The 19,342-nt window shown below is 42.1% G+C and overlaps 2 protein-coding genes across 6 annotated transcripts in view; one reads left to right on the forward strand and one right to left on the reverse strand.

The window, feature by feature from the left end:
* The first annotated feature begins 1,480 nt into the window (after positions 1-1,480).
* On the forward strand, positions 1,481-17,042 carry LOC5566536 (phosphatidylinositol N-acetylglucosaminyltransferase subunit A). Its single transcript, XM_001650881.2, has 5 exons — positions 1,481-1,660; positions 1,725-2,061; positions 2,124-2,241; positions 2,651-3,413; positions 16,523-17,042. The coding sequence occupies exons 1-5, from the start codon at positions 1,650-1,652 to the stop codon at positions 16,815-16,817; spliced, it is 1,524 nt and encodes a 507-aa protein (XP_001650931.2). The 5' UTR covers positions 1,481-1,649; the 3' UTR covers positions 16,818-17,042.
* LOC5566553 overlaps positions 16,997-19,342 on the reverse strand; it is a 126,697-nt gene continuing 124,351 nt past the window's right edge. For all 5 annotated transcript variants that reach the window (XM_021853257.1, XM_021853254.1, XM_021853255.1 and 2 more), the window contains exon 8: positions 16,997-17,842. In XM_021853257.1, the coding sequence (XP_021708949.1) occupies positions 17,496-17,842 (347 nt within the window). In that variant the 3' untranslated portion in view covers positions 16,997-17,495. The remainder of the gene's footprint in view (positions 17,843-19,342) is intronic.

Below are 19,342 nucleotides of genomic sequence, written 5' to 3' on the forward strand. Positions count from 1 at the left end.
ATGCCACAGGGCATATAGTTTTAGCACTGGGGTTGTTCCTATCTGACATTTCGGAAGGGACACGGAAACAAAATATACCCAACATTTGAGTTTAAACCAAAGGGTGTGACAAAATCTCAAAAATTATAGAAAAATGTTTTTTGTACTTAAACCAATGAAAATCATTTAAAAATTGAGTAAACATGTGTTTCTGCCCTAACATGGATTTTCCAGGAATCAAAATTTTTCTTGCAACGCGTAATAAGGGTCCATTTACAAATTTCATAACGCTGGGTGGGTGGGTGTCCTCATACGTTACAGTTAATACAAAATTAGTGAAACATACTTACAAAAAGCGTTGCGTTACAAAGTGGTAGGTCGAATTGAATCAGTGTGGTTATTTTTTGCAGTGTTGCTGTACTTGGGCCGATAAGGCGTGGTGAGTTGAACATATGAAATATGTCACAACCAACACGCTCGTTCAGATCTACTCAAAAGTGAGTAGATTTCGACTCACTTCGGAACAAAGTGGAACTGCTCAAAAGTGAGTAACACCATCGTTACTCACTTTAGAGTAACATTGTCAAATGTCAATATGGGAGTAACACTTACTCACTTCGTTTAATCTTAAATTTGCGAAAGTGAGTAGATGTCACTCACTTCAAGAAATAATATTTTTGGAAATCAATGTATTATGTTATTCATAAAATAATAAAAAAATATACAAAGAGTATAACATTTATTCTTTATCTCTTATACAACTATATGAATAATACATGATAACAAATAAAAAAAATGATATTTGTGTTGAAATTTTCGCTGCTCTGGAATGGATCCCCGGATGTTAAAATCTCTGGAGGATTGATGAAAGTCATGGAGGATCGAGTGGAGGATGTAGTTTGACCAAGCCAGTAGCTTTCCCAGTTAGACTGTAAAGAATTGATAATTAGTCCAATAAAAAGTACGACGGTAAAACTTACTGTTTATATTTTTTTTCTTGCGGTTGTTCGATCGAAACCAAAACTTGGTCATTTTGACTCCGACCTCGCTTCACTTGATATCAAGATTATTGACTTCACAGCACTAATCTGGAATTCGCCGGTTCAAGCAAACTAACTGTCATTGCTCTGCCGGCTCGGCTTTTGTCTCGACTGTTTTTGAAAATAGTCCGACATCAAGTCGACGGAAGAAATTCCACCACAACGGAGGATTTGTCAGTTCGAACGCGCGAAATTTACACAAGACTTTGACGTTTACAAAGTGAGTCAAATATGTTTGTGTTTACTCAAAAGTGAGTAAGGTCGTTTTCTTTCATGGTTGAGTAAAAAGTTACTCACTTTGATAAAATAAAGTTACTCACTTTTGACAGCCACCTTGAAACTTCAAAAGTGAGTCAAAGTTACTCTCTTTTGAGTAGATTTGAACGAGCGTGAAAGATGATGTCATCACTGTCACTCGATTTGTTTTACTGTTCTTCGATTTTGTTTTGACTCCTCTTTTCTTCCCTTTAAATCTTGCACGTCAGCTGCTAGTAGCCGAATCCGTGCTTAAATGTAACGGGTAGGAAATTGGTAATCAAAATTTCCGGCCTGTAATCTTTGAACCAAGTTACTCCTCAATAAAACTGTGTTCTAGTGATTACTGTTATTGTGATGTACTGACCCCAAAGCATGAGAATATGGTAAGTCAAATAATATCAAGGGAATTTATATATATTTGATCACGGTTGGTTTCTGTCATATCAGCATCGCCTCGGATTTCTTCTACCCGAACATGGGCGGAGTGGAGGAGCACATCTTCAACCTGTCGCAGTGTTTGCTGTCCCGGGGCCACAAAGTGGTCATCATGACGCACTCGTACGGCGACCGGAAGGGCATCCGCTACATGACCAACGGCCTCAAGGTTTACTACATTCCCATCAAGGTGTTCTACAACCAGGTCATTCTGCCGACCATGATCTGTAACATTCCACTGCTGAGGTACATCCTGGTCCGGGAACAGATCGAAATCGTGCACGGCCATTCGGCGTTCAGCACGTTGGCGCACGAGGCCATGAACGTGGGCCAGCTGCTCGGGTTGAGGGTAAGATGTGTTCTGCATGCAGGAATGCACTCTTGAGACTCAATTCGATTGTCCGCTTTCAGTCAGTATTCACCGATCACAGTTTGTTCGGATTCGCGGATTTGTCGGCTGTGGTCACTAACAAATTCCTGGAAATATCTCTTGCGAACTGCAATCACTGTATTTGCGTTTCTCACACGGGTAAGTGTTCTTTCTTTTATTGCTACACATTGAACTATGGTTCAGAAAGCAGATTTACGCAGAAAGATTCGTTCAAAGCTTGAGAATGAAACTTTGACAAAAACTGACTCCCACAAAGTTTTTTTTTTGCATTAGTAGGGTCCCTTGGTTGGTGCCCAGCCCTTAGTAGCGAGCCACTTTTAAGAAATTTTGTAACTTTTAAAGATACTTGGTCTCTTTTTCAATGCAAGTCTTTAACAACCTCTATTGTTAATAGAAGTCTCGTTTGACTAAAGTGATTACTAAAGTCAATATTTTTCTTCTCGCAGTGAATTATGGTTCGAAATACCTAACCAGAGAATCTTCAAAAGACACTCAAACGCTATCTCTTACATTTTCCAACTTATAAATTTATTCCACTCAATTTCAGGTAAAGAGAACACGGTGCTTCGAGCCAAAGTGCACCAGGATAAGGTTTCGGTGATACCGAATGCCGTGGACACGGCACATTTCACCCCAAACCCGTGCCACCGGCCATCGGATCCGGATCGCATCAACGTGGTGGTCGTTTCGCGGTTAGTCTATCGCAAAGGAGTCGACCTGCTGGCAGGAATTTTACCAAAGCTCAAACATTGTCCCAACATTCATTTCATTGTGGGAGGTGATGGACCCAAACGGGCGTTGCTGGAGGAGATTCGAGAGAAGAATAACATGCAGGATCGGGTGACGATGTTGGGTGCCTTGGAGCACAGCCAAGTGAGGGACGTTCTTACGCAAGGACACATCTTTTTGAACACCTCACTGACCGAGGCCTATTGCATGGCGATAGTGGAAGCAGCTTCCTGCGGATTGCAGGTGGTTTCAACGCGAGTCGGAGGAATCCCCGAGGTTCTGCCAGATAGCTTAATCATTCTGACGGAGCCCACGGTGGAATCCGTGTACCGTGGATTGATGGTAGCAATTAGACGAGAGGCCGAGAAGAAACAGATCGGGTGCATGTATATGAATGGCAGCATGGATGGATCGGTTGGGGCATGCCGGGAATGGAGGGGAGGCGGGCCGGTTTGTCCGTTCGAGAGGAACAATATGGTAGCTAACTTGTACAACTGGGACAACGTGACGGGTCGGACGGAGAAGGTCTACCGAAAGGTGCTCCAGGAGAAGGAATCCACACTCGGACCAATGATGGTCAAGTGAGTAGAGTCGTTATTTTGCATCACTGTTCAAGAATTTGTTCATACTGGTTCGTATACACATTATTGCTCTGATATTTTGTCTGAGTTTTTCAAAGACAAGCACATTAATGTACCTAATGTTGTTTAGGGTGAAAGTTCATACAAACTCTGTGACCTGCTACTGTATTACAGTTGCATATCTAGTATTATTCTTCTTCTCATCCTTAAATGCAATATGGGGTTTTTCAAGCAATGTTTCAACAACACGTGTAAATAATCGGATTTAGTTCATTTGTTGAAAAATCTTCATTTTTTGTCGAAGTGGTCGCATTTTCGCCCTTCTCGCCAACTTCTCGGCACCTTATTGCAATGATTTTTGAACATTATGAAGCGAGAATTTCTGCGCCTCGCATAATAAAGTAAAGTCGTCTATTAAATGCATTGGTTTACCGCGCATTTATTATGTCAGCTATGGAAAACATATGCTCTCTTTTAAGGCTAAGTAGCCCGTCATTCGTTTTGGCAACAATGATGACTTTTCAGCTTGCATTTCAAAGTGATAAAACTCAGTCTTGATAGTTTATATTGACTTGAAAAAGTATCACTGTAGGCGCTAACATGCATGAAGTATGCTAATACTTTTTCAGCTGTGTCAGTGCAAAACCAACTGATATTCTTTGATTCGAAATCGTGAGATGAATTAACGACAATCATCAACGACGCGTACAAATTTCAATGATGGCCTACTTCGCCTTAATCGTGATCTGATAAACAAACATGTATTCTATTAAATAATAGAAACAGTCATCCCATTTCATATTTTATTTATTGTTTTTAATAACAATTACTTAATTTAATCTATAATTCCTTAATCATGTTCGGTGTGATACTTTCATTCAGACATAATCAGACAACGCGCACGCACAGAAGCACAAAGAGAAGAACGCGGTGCAGCATTCAGAGAGGCAAAGTTGGCTCTCAAAAAGGAAATCAAGAGTCGAAAACGGGCATGCTTTGATAGTCTATGCGAGAGTGTCAATTCGACTCCATGGGGTGACGCCTACAGAGTGGTAATGGCTAAGACCAAAGGTTCCATAGCGTTCCAAGAGAAGTCGCCCGAGTTGTTGCGATCGATAATCGATGTACTCTTCCCGCACCATCCCATAAGCCCATGGTCCCCAGCGCCGTATGCGGCTGATGAAGGAGTAGAAGGGGTGAGAGTGATGAACGAAGAGCTGGCAGAAGTTGTGAAATCATTCGCGTCAAACAAGGCACCGGGACCCGATGGTATCCCGAATGTTGCCTTAAATGCGGCAGTGAACGCGGATCCAGACATGTTCAGAACCACGATGCAACGCTGCATTGATCAAGGAATCTTCCCGGATGTATGGAAGCGACAGGAATTGGTGCTACTACCAAAGGCGGGGAAACCACCAGGTGACCCGTCGACGTATAGACCTATCTGTCTACTAGATACGACGGGCAAGTTATTGGAGAGGTTGATTCTCAACAGGATAGCACCGTATAGGGAAGGTGCGGATGGCCTGTCCAACAACCAGTTTGGATTCAGGAAAGGTAAATCTACTCTGGACGCCATCCAGTCGGTCGTTCAGACAGCTGAGGTGGCTCTACCCCATTTGGCATAATGCCATTTGGCATAATGCCGTTTGGCATAATGGCCATTTGGCATAACGGCCATCTGGCATAACGGCCATCTGGCATAATTTAAAAAAGATATTTGTTTTCTTTCACATTTCAATATTTTAAGTGCTTGAAATGTTTGGCTAGGACAAGTAAAATTTACTGGAAAAAGGTCAAATCTCGCATAACTTCTGATCTCGCCCTAAAAGCCATTGGTAACCATGTGTGTAGCTCATTGTTTCTGAGCATTTGTATGGATTTTCATGTTATTTCATAACGCTATGGCGAAGAAAGGATCATTATCTACCTGCCCGTGATGTTGGTTTGGATGCTTATTCTTTCATTTGCTCAGAAACAACGAGTTACACACATGGCTACCAATGGCTTTTAGGGCGTTATCTCAGAGTATGCGAGAAATATTGACAATGATTTTTAGTCCAAGAAGAGAGGCATCTCATAGCATATGGGACTATGAATTAGGATAAGGGGTCGTCCATGAACCACATGGTCATTTATCGGCGGAAAGGGGGGTCTGGTTAAAGACCACGGTCCATAAAAACTTTATAATTCCCCATTTGTGGTCAGGAGGGGGTATGGTCTGAAATTTCTTAAAAATGACCACGTGGTTAATGGGCAGCCCCATAGTAAAATTCGCCTTCTTTCAACCATGAGCTGTTCTTTTGATTTTGCAGTTTAGGGAATTATAACGAATTGTTGGACGCTTTGAAAGCCGGAGAAAGGCCCTTTCACGATGTTTTTGGACTAAATTCCGATTTTTTTCGACTAAAGTCCATAATTACGACGTCCTCTACATTCTCCATGCATAAGGTAGAAGAAAAATGACTTTTTGGTGTATTAAGGACAGTGTCCATGATTGAGAGTTCTGTTTGATCTTTCGACCTTGACGCTTGCTTTTGCCGGAGCGAGCGACGAGGGCAGGATCAAACATGTCGCGCGTCGATCTCGTAAGTGAAAAAGTGGCGTGATCGGGGAGTTCGGTTGGAGTAAGTTAAAAAGTGCCGCGATCGGTTCGTTCTTTTTGATCTTTCGACGACCTTGACGCTTGCTCCTGGGCAGTGCGTCAAAAAAGCCCGAGCTGTCGTCCGTGTTTTTTTTTCGGGTCGCGCGCCTACTATTTCTAATCTATAAAATATGTATGACTGCACATTTAATCGTTACAATGGTGGGATGTAAATATGATGTTTCAACAAACTATGGATGGTTCGTCACTGTGAGTGTCGACACAAACTCTGATTCATGATTTATTTATGTTTAACATTTTTTTTCAGAACACCCCTTATATACCTTTATTTTTGTAATTAAAAAAACTTTGAATGGTTCGACACTACAAGTGTAGACTTGCGAAAGGTTCACTTCATTCAACAAACTTTGGATGGTTCGCCACTGTAAGTGTCGGCATAAGAATAAGAGTGTTCTATGTTGTCCCAACCAATTGAGTCTTTTGTTTCTTTTCAAATGAGTAAAATATAATAACACATGCTTTCGTACTGACAGCTGTAGGAATGTTACATTTAGGTATTTGTTCAACAAACTTTGAATGGTTCGTCACCTCAAGTGTCGGCATAATTTTCCTCTACATAGAAATTATATGAACAATTATATTTACGTATAAGCATGTATATATCTCACAAATCATTGTTTATCATGGTCTAATCGCTTATCAAAGTGAATCCTTTGACCCAACGATCCTCCCCATTAACAAACATCCCTCCCAGTAACCTTTGTGGAGATGCAGAGGTAAACACGGTCTCCAAATAGCAAAGGTTACACACTAACATTCCTTCCCTCAATCCCACCTGACTGCAAGGACGTGGCCGGCGCCGTTATTGACCTTGTATAAATAGAGGCACTGAATTATGCACACTGAAGAAGATTATGGCCAATCCCAGCTGAACTTCTAGTTGATTCTTTGTGCATTTTCACTGACTTCGGTCAATCACGGAATAGCAACCATTAATATGTGTAGTCAGTCTAAGCTAAGCTAAGCTAAGCTATTAAGGACAGTGTCCATGATTGAGTAGTGTTTGGTCCATTGGTAACTTGCTCAAACGAGAGCGAGCAATGGAACCAGAAACACACTCGTTTGACATGCAAAGCGTACCCGAGTAATATCAGGAATCCGGTTAGGCGTAATCATATCATGGACCACATCACCGAGTAGTGTTTGAACCGATGAATTTGTTGCATGCTTCTTGGTGGGCGAACGATGGAATCCAAATCAATTGTGGCCGGTTCGCGTTAGACGGGTGAAAAAAAAAATCGAAAGATATGTCTGCATCATTATTGTTTGTTATAATAATGGGAGCACCAGTACAAGTACGACACATTGAGGATGCTACTGATCTTGAGTAGCGTCTGTTGGTTCCGTTGGTTCCTTGTGTAGGTACAGTTTGTTTTTGCAATAACGGTGTAGCACACGGATAAAAATCTGATCCCCACACCATGATTTACAAATCATGAAATTCATAAATTGGTTAGGTCATAATATCAGGATCACAAATCATGGTTCCTGGAGTCATAATCATGATTCCTCATAAGCGTAACATCCAGTGTGAAAACACTAAGCGGCGCACTTTGCTTCATCTCATTCGTATCGATCACTCTAAATTCAAGATGACAAAGTGGTTGAGTGATAGAGTACGTGGCTCACAATCGGAAGGTTCTTGGCTCGAATCTCAATGCATGCTATTTTTAACTTTTTTTTATATTTTGTCGATCATAAACGGATGCGCGACTCAGCATTTTTGGCATTTGAATCATGATTCCGAGCAATCGGCTACAAAAAACTAACGCGTGTGTTGCGTTACGGCAATCTGACTCTGAATATCATGAGTCTAAATCATGGTGTATTTTCATAAGATGAAAACACGCTGGAATCATGATATCATGAGTCATAATCTTGTTTTTGGATTCTGATTTCTACCCGTGCACAGGGTTGCGATGGATCTTCTTCGTGAACAATGATCGACGCATCTTCGCGATCCAACATTCGCCAAAATTCATTTTTCATTTTTGCGTCACGAAGAGCATCGCAAAAAACGAACGGATGCAACGTCGAAGAAGCAAAATGAACACACCGATAAGTGGTTCGCGAAGCCTTTCCCCTCGTAGGATTCATTTATCCACGTGCTGTTCATTCTCGTGATTCATTGCAAGGTTGCTTCTTCTCGTAAAGTCAAGCAAACACTTCACGCTAAGCCAGCTCCACGCAGCGCATGTGTTAAAACTACACAGAATGAGGCAACCAATGCAGAACTGGCTGACTGAGTGAAAATTCTGAGTAGGTCGCACTAATTCTGTGAGTTGCCGAAGTTTTGCCTTCGGCTGTCCAAGATCGATGGAAAGGGAACTGTCAATGATATCCCGCGTGGCAGCAAACAGTTGGCCGTTGGTAAGATGGGGAGTTTTCTGAGATGTTTTCTAGCAAAAAGCCGGAAGGTGGTCGCAAATGCGAAAGTTTTTTCCCTATTTGCTTCCGCTTCGGCTATTCAAATGAAAAAATCTCTGAAAATCTTTAAAATTGGAATGTTTTTTTTAATGTTTTTAGAAGCAAAACAAAAATGGAAACGAATTCCGCATTCCAAGCGTTCGTCCTCTGTGCGCAATTCATTAACTCCGTTTTGTTTACCACCGTTTGCACAAAACTGTGTACAGCCCCTTTGCACAGAATCTGTGCTGCACGAAAAGAGGCCAATTTTGTGCGCTCGGCACTCATTTTTGAGCGGAGCAAGTTTAGCGTGATTGTTGCAAGCCCACATGAAGATGATCGAAATGAATATATTTCTGTTCTTCGCGAAGAGCAGGCAGCGTGGATCGTACCGTTCACATTACCAAGCGATGGAAAATCACCCGATGATAGCGTCGGGAGAAACAGCGATTCGAAAATGAAACACGAACGAATGAAGCGCCCGAACGGTTGTTTGTGTTTATTCGCAGATTCTGTTTTGATGCCTACGAAAATTCATCGTGCCTCGCGTTTCCGATCGTTGTTCAGCAACATTGCCCGTGCAACTGTGGAATCATTGAGGTCAGTGCCCTGAGCTGGAAGCTGGAAATTCGATTCAACACGGTATCAAGGGCGTCCGATGTAAATAAAAATCGATCATGGCATGCTTATGATTCGCTACGCTGCAAACTAAAAGAACAGCTTATATTTGAAAGAAGGTAAAATATCTAATAGGGTAATTCGCCAATTAGTGTATGCATCAAATGCTCGCTGTTGAACATTAGGAACACACATATTCTTCAGCAATAGGCGAGATTTTAAGCCGTTCAACAACTGATTGTTGAATCATTTAAGGCAAAGCATCTCTACGCGAATGAGTTCTCACAGCTACAAGTGTGATTTGGAGGGCGCTGGTCGGAAATCGAAAATGATTCTATAATATTGTTTCGAATCGAAGATGACATGCATTTCATTTAGCCAGATCATTATCAGTTCAAAAGTTGAGAACAATAATTTGAGGAAATTAGTCTTCAAATTATGCCAAATGGCCGTTATGCCAAATGGCCATTATGCCAAATGGCATTATGCCAAATGGGGTAGAGCCGCTGAGGTGGCAATCGAGCATAAAAGGAGCGGCATCCGTTACTGCGCGGTTGTCACTCTGGATGTGAAGAATGCGTTCAACAGCGCCAGCTGGGAAGCAATAGCAGACGTACTTCACCGCCTTAAGGTACCGGTGTAGTTGTGTAAGCTTCTAGAAAGCTATTTTGATGGTAGGATTCTACTGTATGACACAGAGGAGGAACAGAAAAGCGTTCGAATTACCGCGGGAGTACCTTAAGGTTCAATCCTGGGCCCGCTGTTATGGAATGCGATGTACGATGACGTACTGAGGCTGCCCCTTCCGACGGGTGTTAAGATTGTTGGCTTCGCCGACGATATCACCCTAGTAGTTTATGGTGAATCAATGGAGGAAGTAGAGTTGACAGCAGTGCACTCTATTTCCATAGTTGAGGAATGGATGAAGTCTAGGAAACTAGGACTGGCCCGTCACAAGATTGAGGTGGTCGTGGTCAACAACCGCAAGTCCGAGCAACGGGCGCTTATCTCGATAGGCGATTGCACCATAGAGTCCAAGCGATCCCTTAGGCATCTTGGGGTAATGATCGATGACAAGCTCAGCTTCGCTAGCCACGTTGAATATGCCTGTAAAAGGGCATCTACGGCTATAGCGGTGCTTTCGAGGATGATGTCTAACAACTCTGCTGTAATTGCCAGCAAACGCAAGCTAATGGCAAGCGTGGCGCTATCTATATGTACATGCTAAGGTATGGAGGACCAATCTGGTCAAAAGCGCTTAGAACGAGCAGAAATCTAAAGCGGTTGGAAAGCACGTACAGGATAATGTGCTTAAAAGTAGCAAGAGCATACCGGACGGTATCTAAAAAGACCGTGTGCATCATGGCCGGGATGACGCCCTTCGGGCTCATCATCAAGGAAGATGTTCAATGCTTCAACCAAAGGGATACCAGAGGAGTCCGGGACACGTGTAAAGAGGAAACGCTCAGAAGCTGGCAGCAGGAATGGGATAACTCCACTAAGGGTAGATGGACCCATCGGCTAATACCAAATGTGTCAGATCGGTATAGTAGAAACCATGGGGAAGTGAACTTCCACCTGACGCAGTTTCTGTCAGGACATGGTTGCTATAGACAGTGCTGGAATGCAGTAACTACGGCTGTCACTCACATTATGTTAGAATGTTATGTTAGACCTAGAGTTGGCTGCAGAGGATTAGCCCTGCGGAGTAGCTTGTAATATTGTTTAAGTCGGCTAGGAGAAGAGTTTGCCTAGGCTACTTCTGCTACACGTGTTGTACTATATGCACTGGCCCCTTCCCGAAGAAATACCGTAAGGTGGTTCCGGGGAGATAAGGGTCTGAGGCCAAGGGTTTTTTTTTAGCAATGGGGGGATAATCTGCTCAACAGACGCCGGGCCAAGGTTCGGGAGTGTGGGGTTGGGGACCATTTACTACATGCAAGCAGTAATCAGGACTACACCCCCAACCCACTAAACCATTCCCATTGCCGTCAAACCCTTCGTCTCTCCGGGACCACCAAGAAGGCATTGCTTGCACATCGCAACCTCCAGGTTAGCTGCGTAGCCATGCAGCAACGAACATCGATGGCACGCTTAGGGGGGTCCACCAAGGTACCATGCTGGCGCTTTGCCAGCTTCCCAGGTGGTCCTTACCTCCCATTGTCCGCTGAAGGCGGGCAGGGTCGACCACAACGCCCGCGCCCAGCTGCACCGCAGGTATCAAGAACTGATACTGCGAATTTCACAATTTGACCTACTGAAGGCTCAGGCCCTATCAGCTAGCACCAGCTGGGATTGCTGACGAAGGGGCCTCCACCTGCCCCGAACAACCAGAGGCTAGTATCCAACCCAGTAGGCCGGCGCCACGATAGCAACGCTACCAGGATGTTCTGCCCGCGGCCACTTTATTGCTGTAAGGGTCGATTTCGACCGTAGGGCATCGGTATGATCTACGTAGCCGACTGCGAATTCTTGGACCACCTGTTGTTTAGCGTCTGCACTAGCCACTCCTCGAGTCCACTCGCCACCTCCTTTGTAGTTCCAAGACGATGTGGGTGATAACCGATGAAACGGCATTCCAGCCAAACTCGTCTTCATACATCCTCTGAACCAGATTGTCCGGAGTCATGTCCAGTGATGAGAAAAGTACTGGAGCAAACATTTACCGCCTCTAAATTTACATCTTTCTACACGACCATCAAAATCCAAAGCAAACCATGACCGTTCAAAACCAAAAAATGTCACGGCTCTTCAAAACTGTAATCTTCTTCTTCCTAACGTTTTTCAACCCCGAATGCGAAATGACTCGAGCACAGTGGTGACACGATTTTTGCGGTTTTCGGGGTTTTGCATTTTTGCTCGATAAAGGTAGCATCAGGTCCGTCACACTCGGGATCAGATTGGGTACCACTTCTAGTACTGCATTTCGTCCCTCGGTAGTACAAAAGGTACCCAAGTTTGACAGATCGCAGTACACTTTTCACGGCATTCTAGATTACCTTATGAGCCATAAAATTTTGGACAACTGCAAGGGACATGGAGGTCTTTAATTTGTCTTTGGTAGCATGAAATTGAACTTGTTTATATGTATCGCAACGGAATGATTGTACTCTTTCTGTTAGAGCTAATAGATTTCAATTAGTTGAAAACACTAGCGAAATATTAGCGATTGAATGATTTAAAACTTTTTTCAATCATTCACCTTGGAATGGCTGCCCGAAAACGGTCATAGTGGAGAGACAAAAACAGTCAAGCAGTGTGTGAACCGTTGGCGGCGCAACGCCTGATGGTATTGATGCTGCTGCTGCTTTGTGTTTTGGTTGAATGGCAGAATCGATGAACTGTGGTGAATTGTGGTCTGGTCGTGTCCCCACCGCATGTGGCAAACATGCGGTCACGCATTGTGCGGAAACGCGGGCACACGAACAAAACGTGTTCCGCCGTTTCTTCTAAACCTGTGAGGCCAAGGGTAATGTCGATGCACTGTACACTAGAGTGGTTCAAAAAAATTGTTTTTGCTCCACACCGCTCATTCGATTCAATATCAAATTCTGAGTGTCCTCCCAAAATTTGAGCTCATTCGGATGAGAACTGAGATTGCACAAGCCCTTCAAAATTTATATGGGAATTAGTATTGGAAAAACAAGCAAATCATTCAATCGGTCATAGTGTTTGCCCATGTACTCCTGGGGATTAAAGCTAGGTTGACACTGTGAGATACATTCATCAGCTACAACTTTGCCGAAGACCGTTTTCAAATCGGACGCCTCAGTATTTTGATATTGATTTATATCCATTTCCAAATTCTTCTACAGTGCTCATGTAACTTCTGAACAGGCAACAATGAGTAAGCGCAGCGGCATATTCCAGCGTGGAGCGCACAAAAGAGCAAAATAGCGAATGTAAACATCTGAGAAATTCTTGGCGATTCTGAAGATGAAACCAATACTTGTCGAAGCTTTACTGACGGTGTACGAAATATGTTGTTTGAATGATAACTGAATCAAGGAAAACGCCTAGGTCCTTGATGTGATCCACACGTTCGATACTCGTCCTGAGCAAAAAAAAAACATTCAGCAATAGGGTCCTAAAGCCCTGTCCCAATTTTAGTGGCAAACGCTTAAGTTTAGGTCAAAAACATATGTTCACTCAATTTTCTAATGTTTTCCGATGGTTTAAGTCCAAAAAACATTTTTTTAAGTTTTTTTAAATTTTGTCACACCCCTTGGTTTTAACTCAAATTTTGGGTGTATTTTGTTTTCTGTGTCCCTTCCAAAATGTCAGAAAGGAACAACCCCGGTGTTGAAAAGTTGAACCCCTGTGGTGTTTTTGTCGACTAAGCGAACGTCAAACATGATCTCAAGTGTCAAGGTTCATTTATGGATCCAATTTTTAAATTAAAGTTTTAATATGATATATCCGTTATTTGAGCGGGGAAAAATGCTAAAGTAGTTGCAGTAACATGCTCTTTCGTGTTATTAAAAGAAAACAAGATTTCATTAAATATTTTAGGACCCTATTGAGCGTATTCGTAAGAACAATTTCAGATCGTCCGCGTAAGATAATCGAGGGGCTTTAAATACTTAGTGAACGTCATTGAAATAACGCATGGTATACCGGAAGTAGCAAGAAAGCTGTCGGAGCTGCAGTCCTCTATCACAACTTTTAACTGACGATCGGTGAGATACGATCTGAACCAGCTCAGGAAGTTACCGCACACGCCGAAGCTGTCGAGTTATGCAATGGCGATGTTGTGGTCCAACTTGTCTAAAGCAGCGGATAGATCGGTATGTATTAGCATCAGTTCGAACTCTATCGAATATGCTATGTGTCAAGCTGATGCTTCACGGGAAAAAATTCTGTGGTAAAAATTACTATTTTAGCTGACTACGCCCATTCTTGAAACTACCATGGAATTTCAGGCCAATTTACTATGTTTACGGTACATCCCACCACATTACTGGTACATGTGACAGAAATAATTTACAACAATCTGATTTCGACTACAGACATGGTAAAATCAAGCGCATTTATGGTCTGCTGAAAATTGCCGGTGCGAGCGCTTAAGTTAACCCCCTAAAATGGTAGTTTTTACCGCACAATTTTTTTGCGTGTTGCAGTGTGATAGCAATGGTTCTATGACAACGAGTTCGGAAAGCTTCGAGACTGAGCTCAGAGATGTGATGCCACGATAATTATTTACGTCTCCCTTTCTTATGCACTGGAAACATCTTTGAAGCTTTCCAGCGGGAAGGAAAGATTCCAGTGGAAATAGAGCGATGTTCAAAACTGAAAAGGCAATAGATGACTCTTTTTCAGTGGTAGTAAAAACGAAATCCTGAAGCAAAGAGAGCACAATGGAAGATGAACTAAACACAAAAAGTTATGTATTTATATTACGCTTGATTTCTAATCACTACTTTTTCGATCCAGTTTCCTAATTGCAAGTAATTTACGTTTCTCATTGTTTTCCATACGTTCACCGACTATCATTCTTCCATGCGCTTGTGTTTGAAATTTGAGAAACTTAAGAATCCAGCGTAGCGCGATCAGTGAAAGGAATACACACATCAGTGTCGCCTCTAGACGGCCAGCACAGATAAACTGAATGTTCGAAGGGTTGTTGTCTGTACTTTTTGCCACTGGCGCCAACTGTTAGCGATTAAGATCAAAATAAACAGTCGTTACCCTATTGATAGACGAAATAAACTGTGCAGCAAAATAAGCAGACTGTCAATATGTTTCTTAAGGACTACTGACGGGGTTCCATCTGGTCCAGGTTATACTTACGACGACTTGAGTTGCAATACGGCGCTGGAATTGGCATTGTCGTCACCATCGAAATTGTCCAGCGTTTGTCAGTTTAGAGGAGCATTGTTGGCTGCTAACATGTCTTATTCATTACTTATTTGAACGTTGCTGAATACGCTGGCGAATTTTGAATAAAATAACTGGCATATCTCCTGGAGGCACGATGCGGTTCTACCCATTCCATTCCATCGAGGATGGAAGACCAGACTTCTTACGCTGCTCATTCACGTATTTCCAGAAAGACTTCGGATGGCGTTTAAGTTTCTGCTCTATGCTTTGCTGATACTGCTGGAAACAGTGACGACTAACTCGCTGGTATTCGTAGTTCGACCTTGAATAGTAATAGCGCGATGAAGGTGTTTGTTACTTAGTGAACTTTCTTAGAGCCGCTCGCTTGATTGACTTCAACTTCTGCAGTTCACCAGTTTGCCAAGGAAAGGAGGTCGAGAGGGGGGGTGGGGGGGGGCGTCATTTGGCATAAAGACGTTTGGCATTAAATAATTTGGCATAGCGGTCGTTTGGCATAATAGTCATTTAGCATAATCATTGAAAACGGAGTTGCTATGTTTCTGGCATTACCATTGCTAACGGTCTCAATTTTCTCCTTCTTTCCTACGTTGGCATTATCTACTAACATTTTCATCGACGATTTTCCCTTCTTTTGATCACCAGATCTTTTTTTAAGTAGCACTATTAAACCCGTATAGGCCTGAGTGAAAGCAAAAATACTGAAACCCTCACCGCTCAGAGAATTCCTAACGGATTCAAATGATTTTTTGTCAGTTCACTGGCCCACATATCTAGTTTCTAGAAGTGGAAATATTTCTGTGGCCGGAGTTATTCCGGTGGGTCACTGGGTCAGGTCGGGTGAGAAGGGTATTGTGCGTTTGTGCCCCTGCAGGTAAGCAAATTTTAAGTCATAGATTTTTTTCCGGAATCGGTTATAATGTGGCCACTAGATGACGGAATTTAAAAAAAAATTGCATCAGTGTAAACCTTTCGAGAACAATAACTCGTTTTAATTCGATCAAATTCTGGTTGAAAATTGATAAACTTTCCCGTAAACGATACATGAACACTAAAATGGTATTATCGAAGAAAGTGTTGTTTCATTAATTGTAAATATGTCCAAAGTGTACGTACTTGAGAAGCTGGTTCGATTCCAGTAGGTATGAAATTTTAACAAAAAGTTCTTAGAGACTCTCAGAGTCTGTTTGGTGTTATAAAAATTGTTAATTTATCAAAAACTAATGATTTTGCTACGTGGCGTAACTTTTTCCAAAGCGACATACCGGCGTAACTACAATTTATTTCATTTTACAGCATATTTTACGTAAATTCATATGGTACCGGATACTCTAATGTCGTGATAGTATTTGTATGAATTTTCAGATAAATTCACTTTAAACCAAAAAAATATGTGATATTTTTGTTTGTTGAAAATTTTAATGTCGATTTTCTCGGTTTCTTCGAAACTGCAGTTACGCCCTTATGATACTGAACGCGAGATTTAGTATAACTCCAAGTCATTTTGCAAAAATCGTATTGAAGATACGCAGACCTTATAGAACCTTATAAAACTCAGCTTTTAATCTGACCCCTCTTTCAGCTGCCTCCGCAGTGGCGTGTGGCCATTCCTGCTAGTCATTTCGCTTTGCCACTTGATTCTCCGTTTCCTGGATTGGTTCGTGCCGCGCAAATACATCGATCGCTGCCCGCTGGACAATCCCTTCTGGGAGGGAACCGTCGCCAGTCGCAGCCGGCAATCGTTGAACGACGTCCGGGTGCATGTGCATCCCATTCCCGGTTCCAGTTCCTCCGCCGCCACCACCACTGGTAAGTCCACTTCGTCTTTCAATCGACACTCCAAACGCCACAAACTGTCAGGGGCTACGACCTCTTGACGGCCATCGCTACTGAGTTCCTCCTTTATGGCGGAGGAAGAGTTTTGAGGGAGTTTAGGGGTATTAATATTGTGCAAAGAGAATTTACAAGCAAAGCTCATTGTGGGAAATAAAAAAAGAGTCTTTTTTCTGTGTAGTATAACGACATGTTTTATATTTTTGTATATAGGTAGCTTTTAAAAAACTTTCCAAAAATTTTATTAAATACGAAACAATACAAAACGATTTTTCTATAGGTTCTTTTCTTTTACATCCGAAAGTTTCTATGTACAAAACGGTTGAACTGCTTAACTCGAATATTGCTTCGTTTGCATTATTGCTCATTGTTTCGTTTGGGGAAGACTTTCTTTAAATTTAAAACTCGTTTCGTTCTATAAAACATTTTACAAAGTATATCAATAAATTATTCAACAATTACTTTCCTCCTCGTGCAAACAGAGAGGGTTGTGATGTTAAAAAAGCTTTCATTTCGGTTAGTCTTCGGCATTAAAAAGAAAATACATTCCACTAGCAAAGGAAACTTTCAAACAACTAAAATATTCGAGGCACTCTACCTTCCACTAGACCTAATTGATTCTCAGGCACACGAGCGCGATCGCACCTTACTTCACTCTAGCAACGTATCTATATGTACAGATTAATTTCAATTTAATACAAAATGCCCTAGTTCTCGCACGCTCAAGCAATCTCCTCCACGTAAGTCGCGGGGAAAATGCCCACCTGGCCTCGGAGCGCTCCCAACCACCAGCCGTCCTCCTGTTTGATGTGGATATCTAAGATGTCACCCGGCTGCAGTTCGAGTTCATCGTAAAGCTTTGGTGTGTAGTTGAAGAGGGCTCGGCAGCGACCGACGACTACCGAGGTTACCGCAGGTCCACTATTGTTGGCAGCACCGTCGTTCGCAGTTTCTTCAGCGTTGCAACCGTTGCTGTGCGGATGGTGGTGTCCGTTGGTGTTGTGATGTCCGTTCTCGATGCCACTGGCCACGCTTCTATCCTCTTCCTCGTCCTGGGAGGAGAATTCGTCTGAAAAGATTAGGAAACCAAATTAGTTTGGTGCTTTGAAAATGTTCTGTTCTTAACTCTTTGTCTGTGTTCTGGGATCAATGTGACCCCTAAGGATTTTGAAGGTTTGTAACTTTTTTGACCCCAAACTCGATTTTCTAGTTTTTTTTAATTGTGTTGGGAAAGAAAGGGGAATGGACAGATCTGGTGAATATGGTGCACAATCATGGTTTATACTTAATATGAAAAATCTCGTGCATACGAAACAAAGTCTATAATGAGTTCAAAAATATTCATCACGAGGAATACAAAATGATTCGCTCGTTCTGTCGTTCTGTAGAATGAGTTTTTGCTTTTTACTTATTGAAGAGATGACTTTTGATGACTGTACAACGATTGCAGGTCTTCCTAGACCCTAGAGCACAATCCACGTTTGAAGACTACCGGCCTTATGAGCGGTTTATCCATTGTACGAATCTTGGATCAACTCAATTTCTCCATTCCACAAAGACCCCTTCGTAACTACAGTCTTCTGTGGCAACCAGCCCATCGCACAAACTATGGATACAACGAACCTTGGGCCATGTGCTGCTGTTTGTTCAACGAAACATGTGACGTCTTTGATTTTAATTTGAGTAAGTCTGCTTATAAGCATTAAATATCTAGCCTAAGTAAATATCTGTGCAACACTAGTTGAAGATATAAGAAATAAATAAAATAAAAATTCTTTTTCTATCGCAGGATCTTTAGGAGTCTACAATGCTGAACAACAGGCACGAAGATTTTCTGTACTGTAAAGATCAGACCTGTTCGATCAATCGCAACTAGCCATACACTACCCGTCATAAATACGGACTAGCTTGAAAAAATATTGTAACACTCAGCTGTACTGCCCATATTCGCATAACAGTTCCATGTTCTATGGGATTGTGCGAATATGGGCAGTGTATATTGAATCACTCTGAAAAGTTTAGCATCATCTCTGAACAGGAATATTCATGATGTTATATATCGAGATGATGATGATCCATAATGGTGCGGTCTTCAGCAAAGAAGTTCAGCAGATCAAGGACATCCGGAATGAAGTAGTTTGTAGCAAATTTGCCGCTAGGCGGCGCTAGTAAGCATGTACAATTGATCACTTTAAGCATGTTATATCGTGTGATCCACATGAGACAGAAAGTTCGGGTCTTTGACAAAATTGTTCAGAAAGTCAAGGACAACCGGAAGGTAAACAATTTGGTAAATAAGATAGAAAGTTCGAGTCTTCGACAAAGTTGTTCAGAAGATCAAAAAAATCCGTTAGGCTAACAGTTGAGTTCGTAATTTTGCCGCTAGGGTGTGGTAGTAAACATGTGAAATTGATAATTTTAGTTTGTTTTTATAATTTTAGGCTTGTTCTGTATTGTGATCCAGATAAAATAGCAAGTTGATTCGTTATTCTCTCGCTGGGTAGTGATAGTAAGCATGTGAAATTGAGCATTTTGAGCTCGAAATTAAAGGGATATAAAACACAATCAG

This window comes from Aedes aegypti, chromosome 3 (genome assembly GCF_002204515.2).
Source record: "Aedes aegypti strain LVP_AGWG chromosome 3, AaegL5.0 Primary Assembly, whole genome shotgun sequence".
NCBI lineage: Eukaryota > Metazoa > Arthropoda > Insecta > Diptera > Culicidae > Aedes > Aedes aegypti.

What these genes read in the sequence shown, in the direction of transcription:
- LOC5566536 (XM_001650881.2), top strand. An exon ending in GCCAGCTGCTCGGGTTGAGG is followed by an intron (nt 2,062 to 2,123) that starts GTAAGATGTGTT and finishes GTCCGCTTTCAG; the next exon opens with TCAGTATTCACCGATCACAG. An exon ending in CTCGGACCAATGATGGTCAA is followed by an intron (nt 3,414 to 16,522) that starts GTGAGTAGAGTC and finishes CCCCTCTTTCAG; the next exon opens with CTGCCTCCGCAGTGGCGTGT.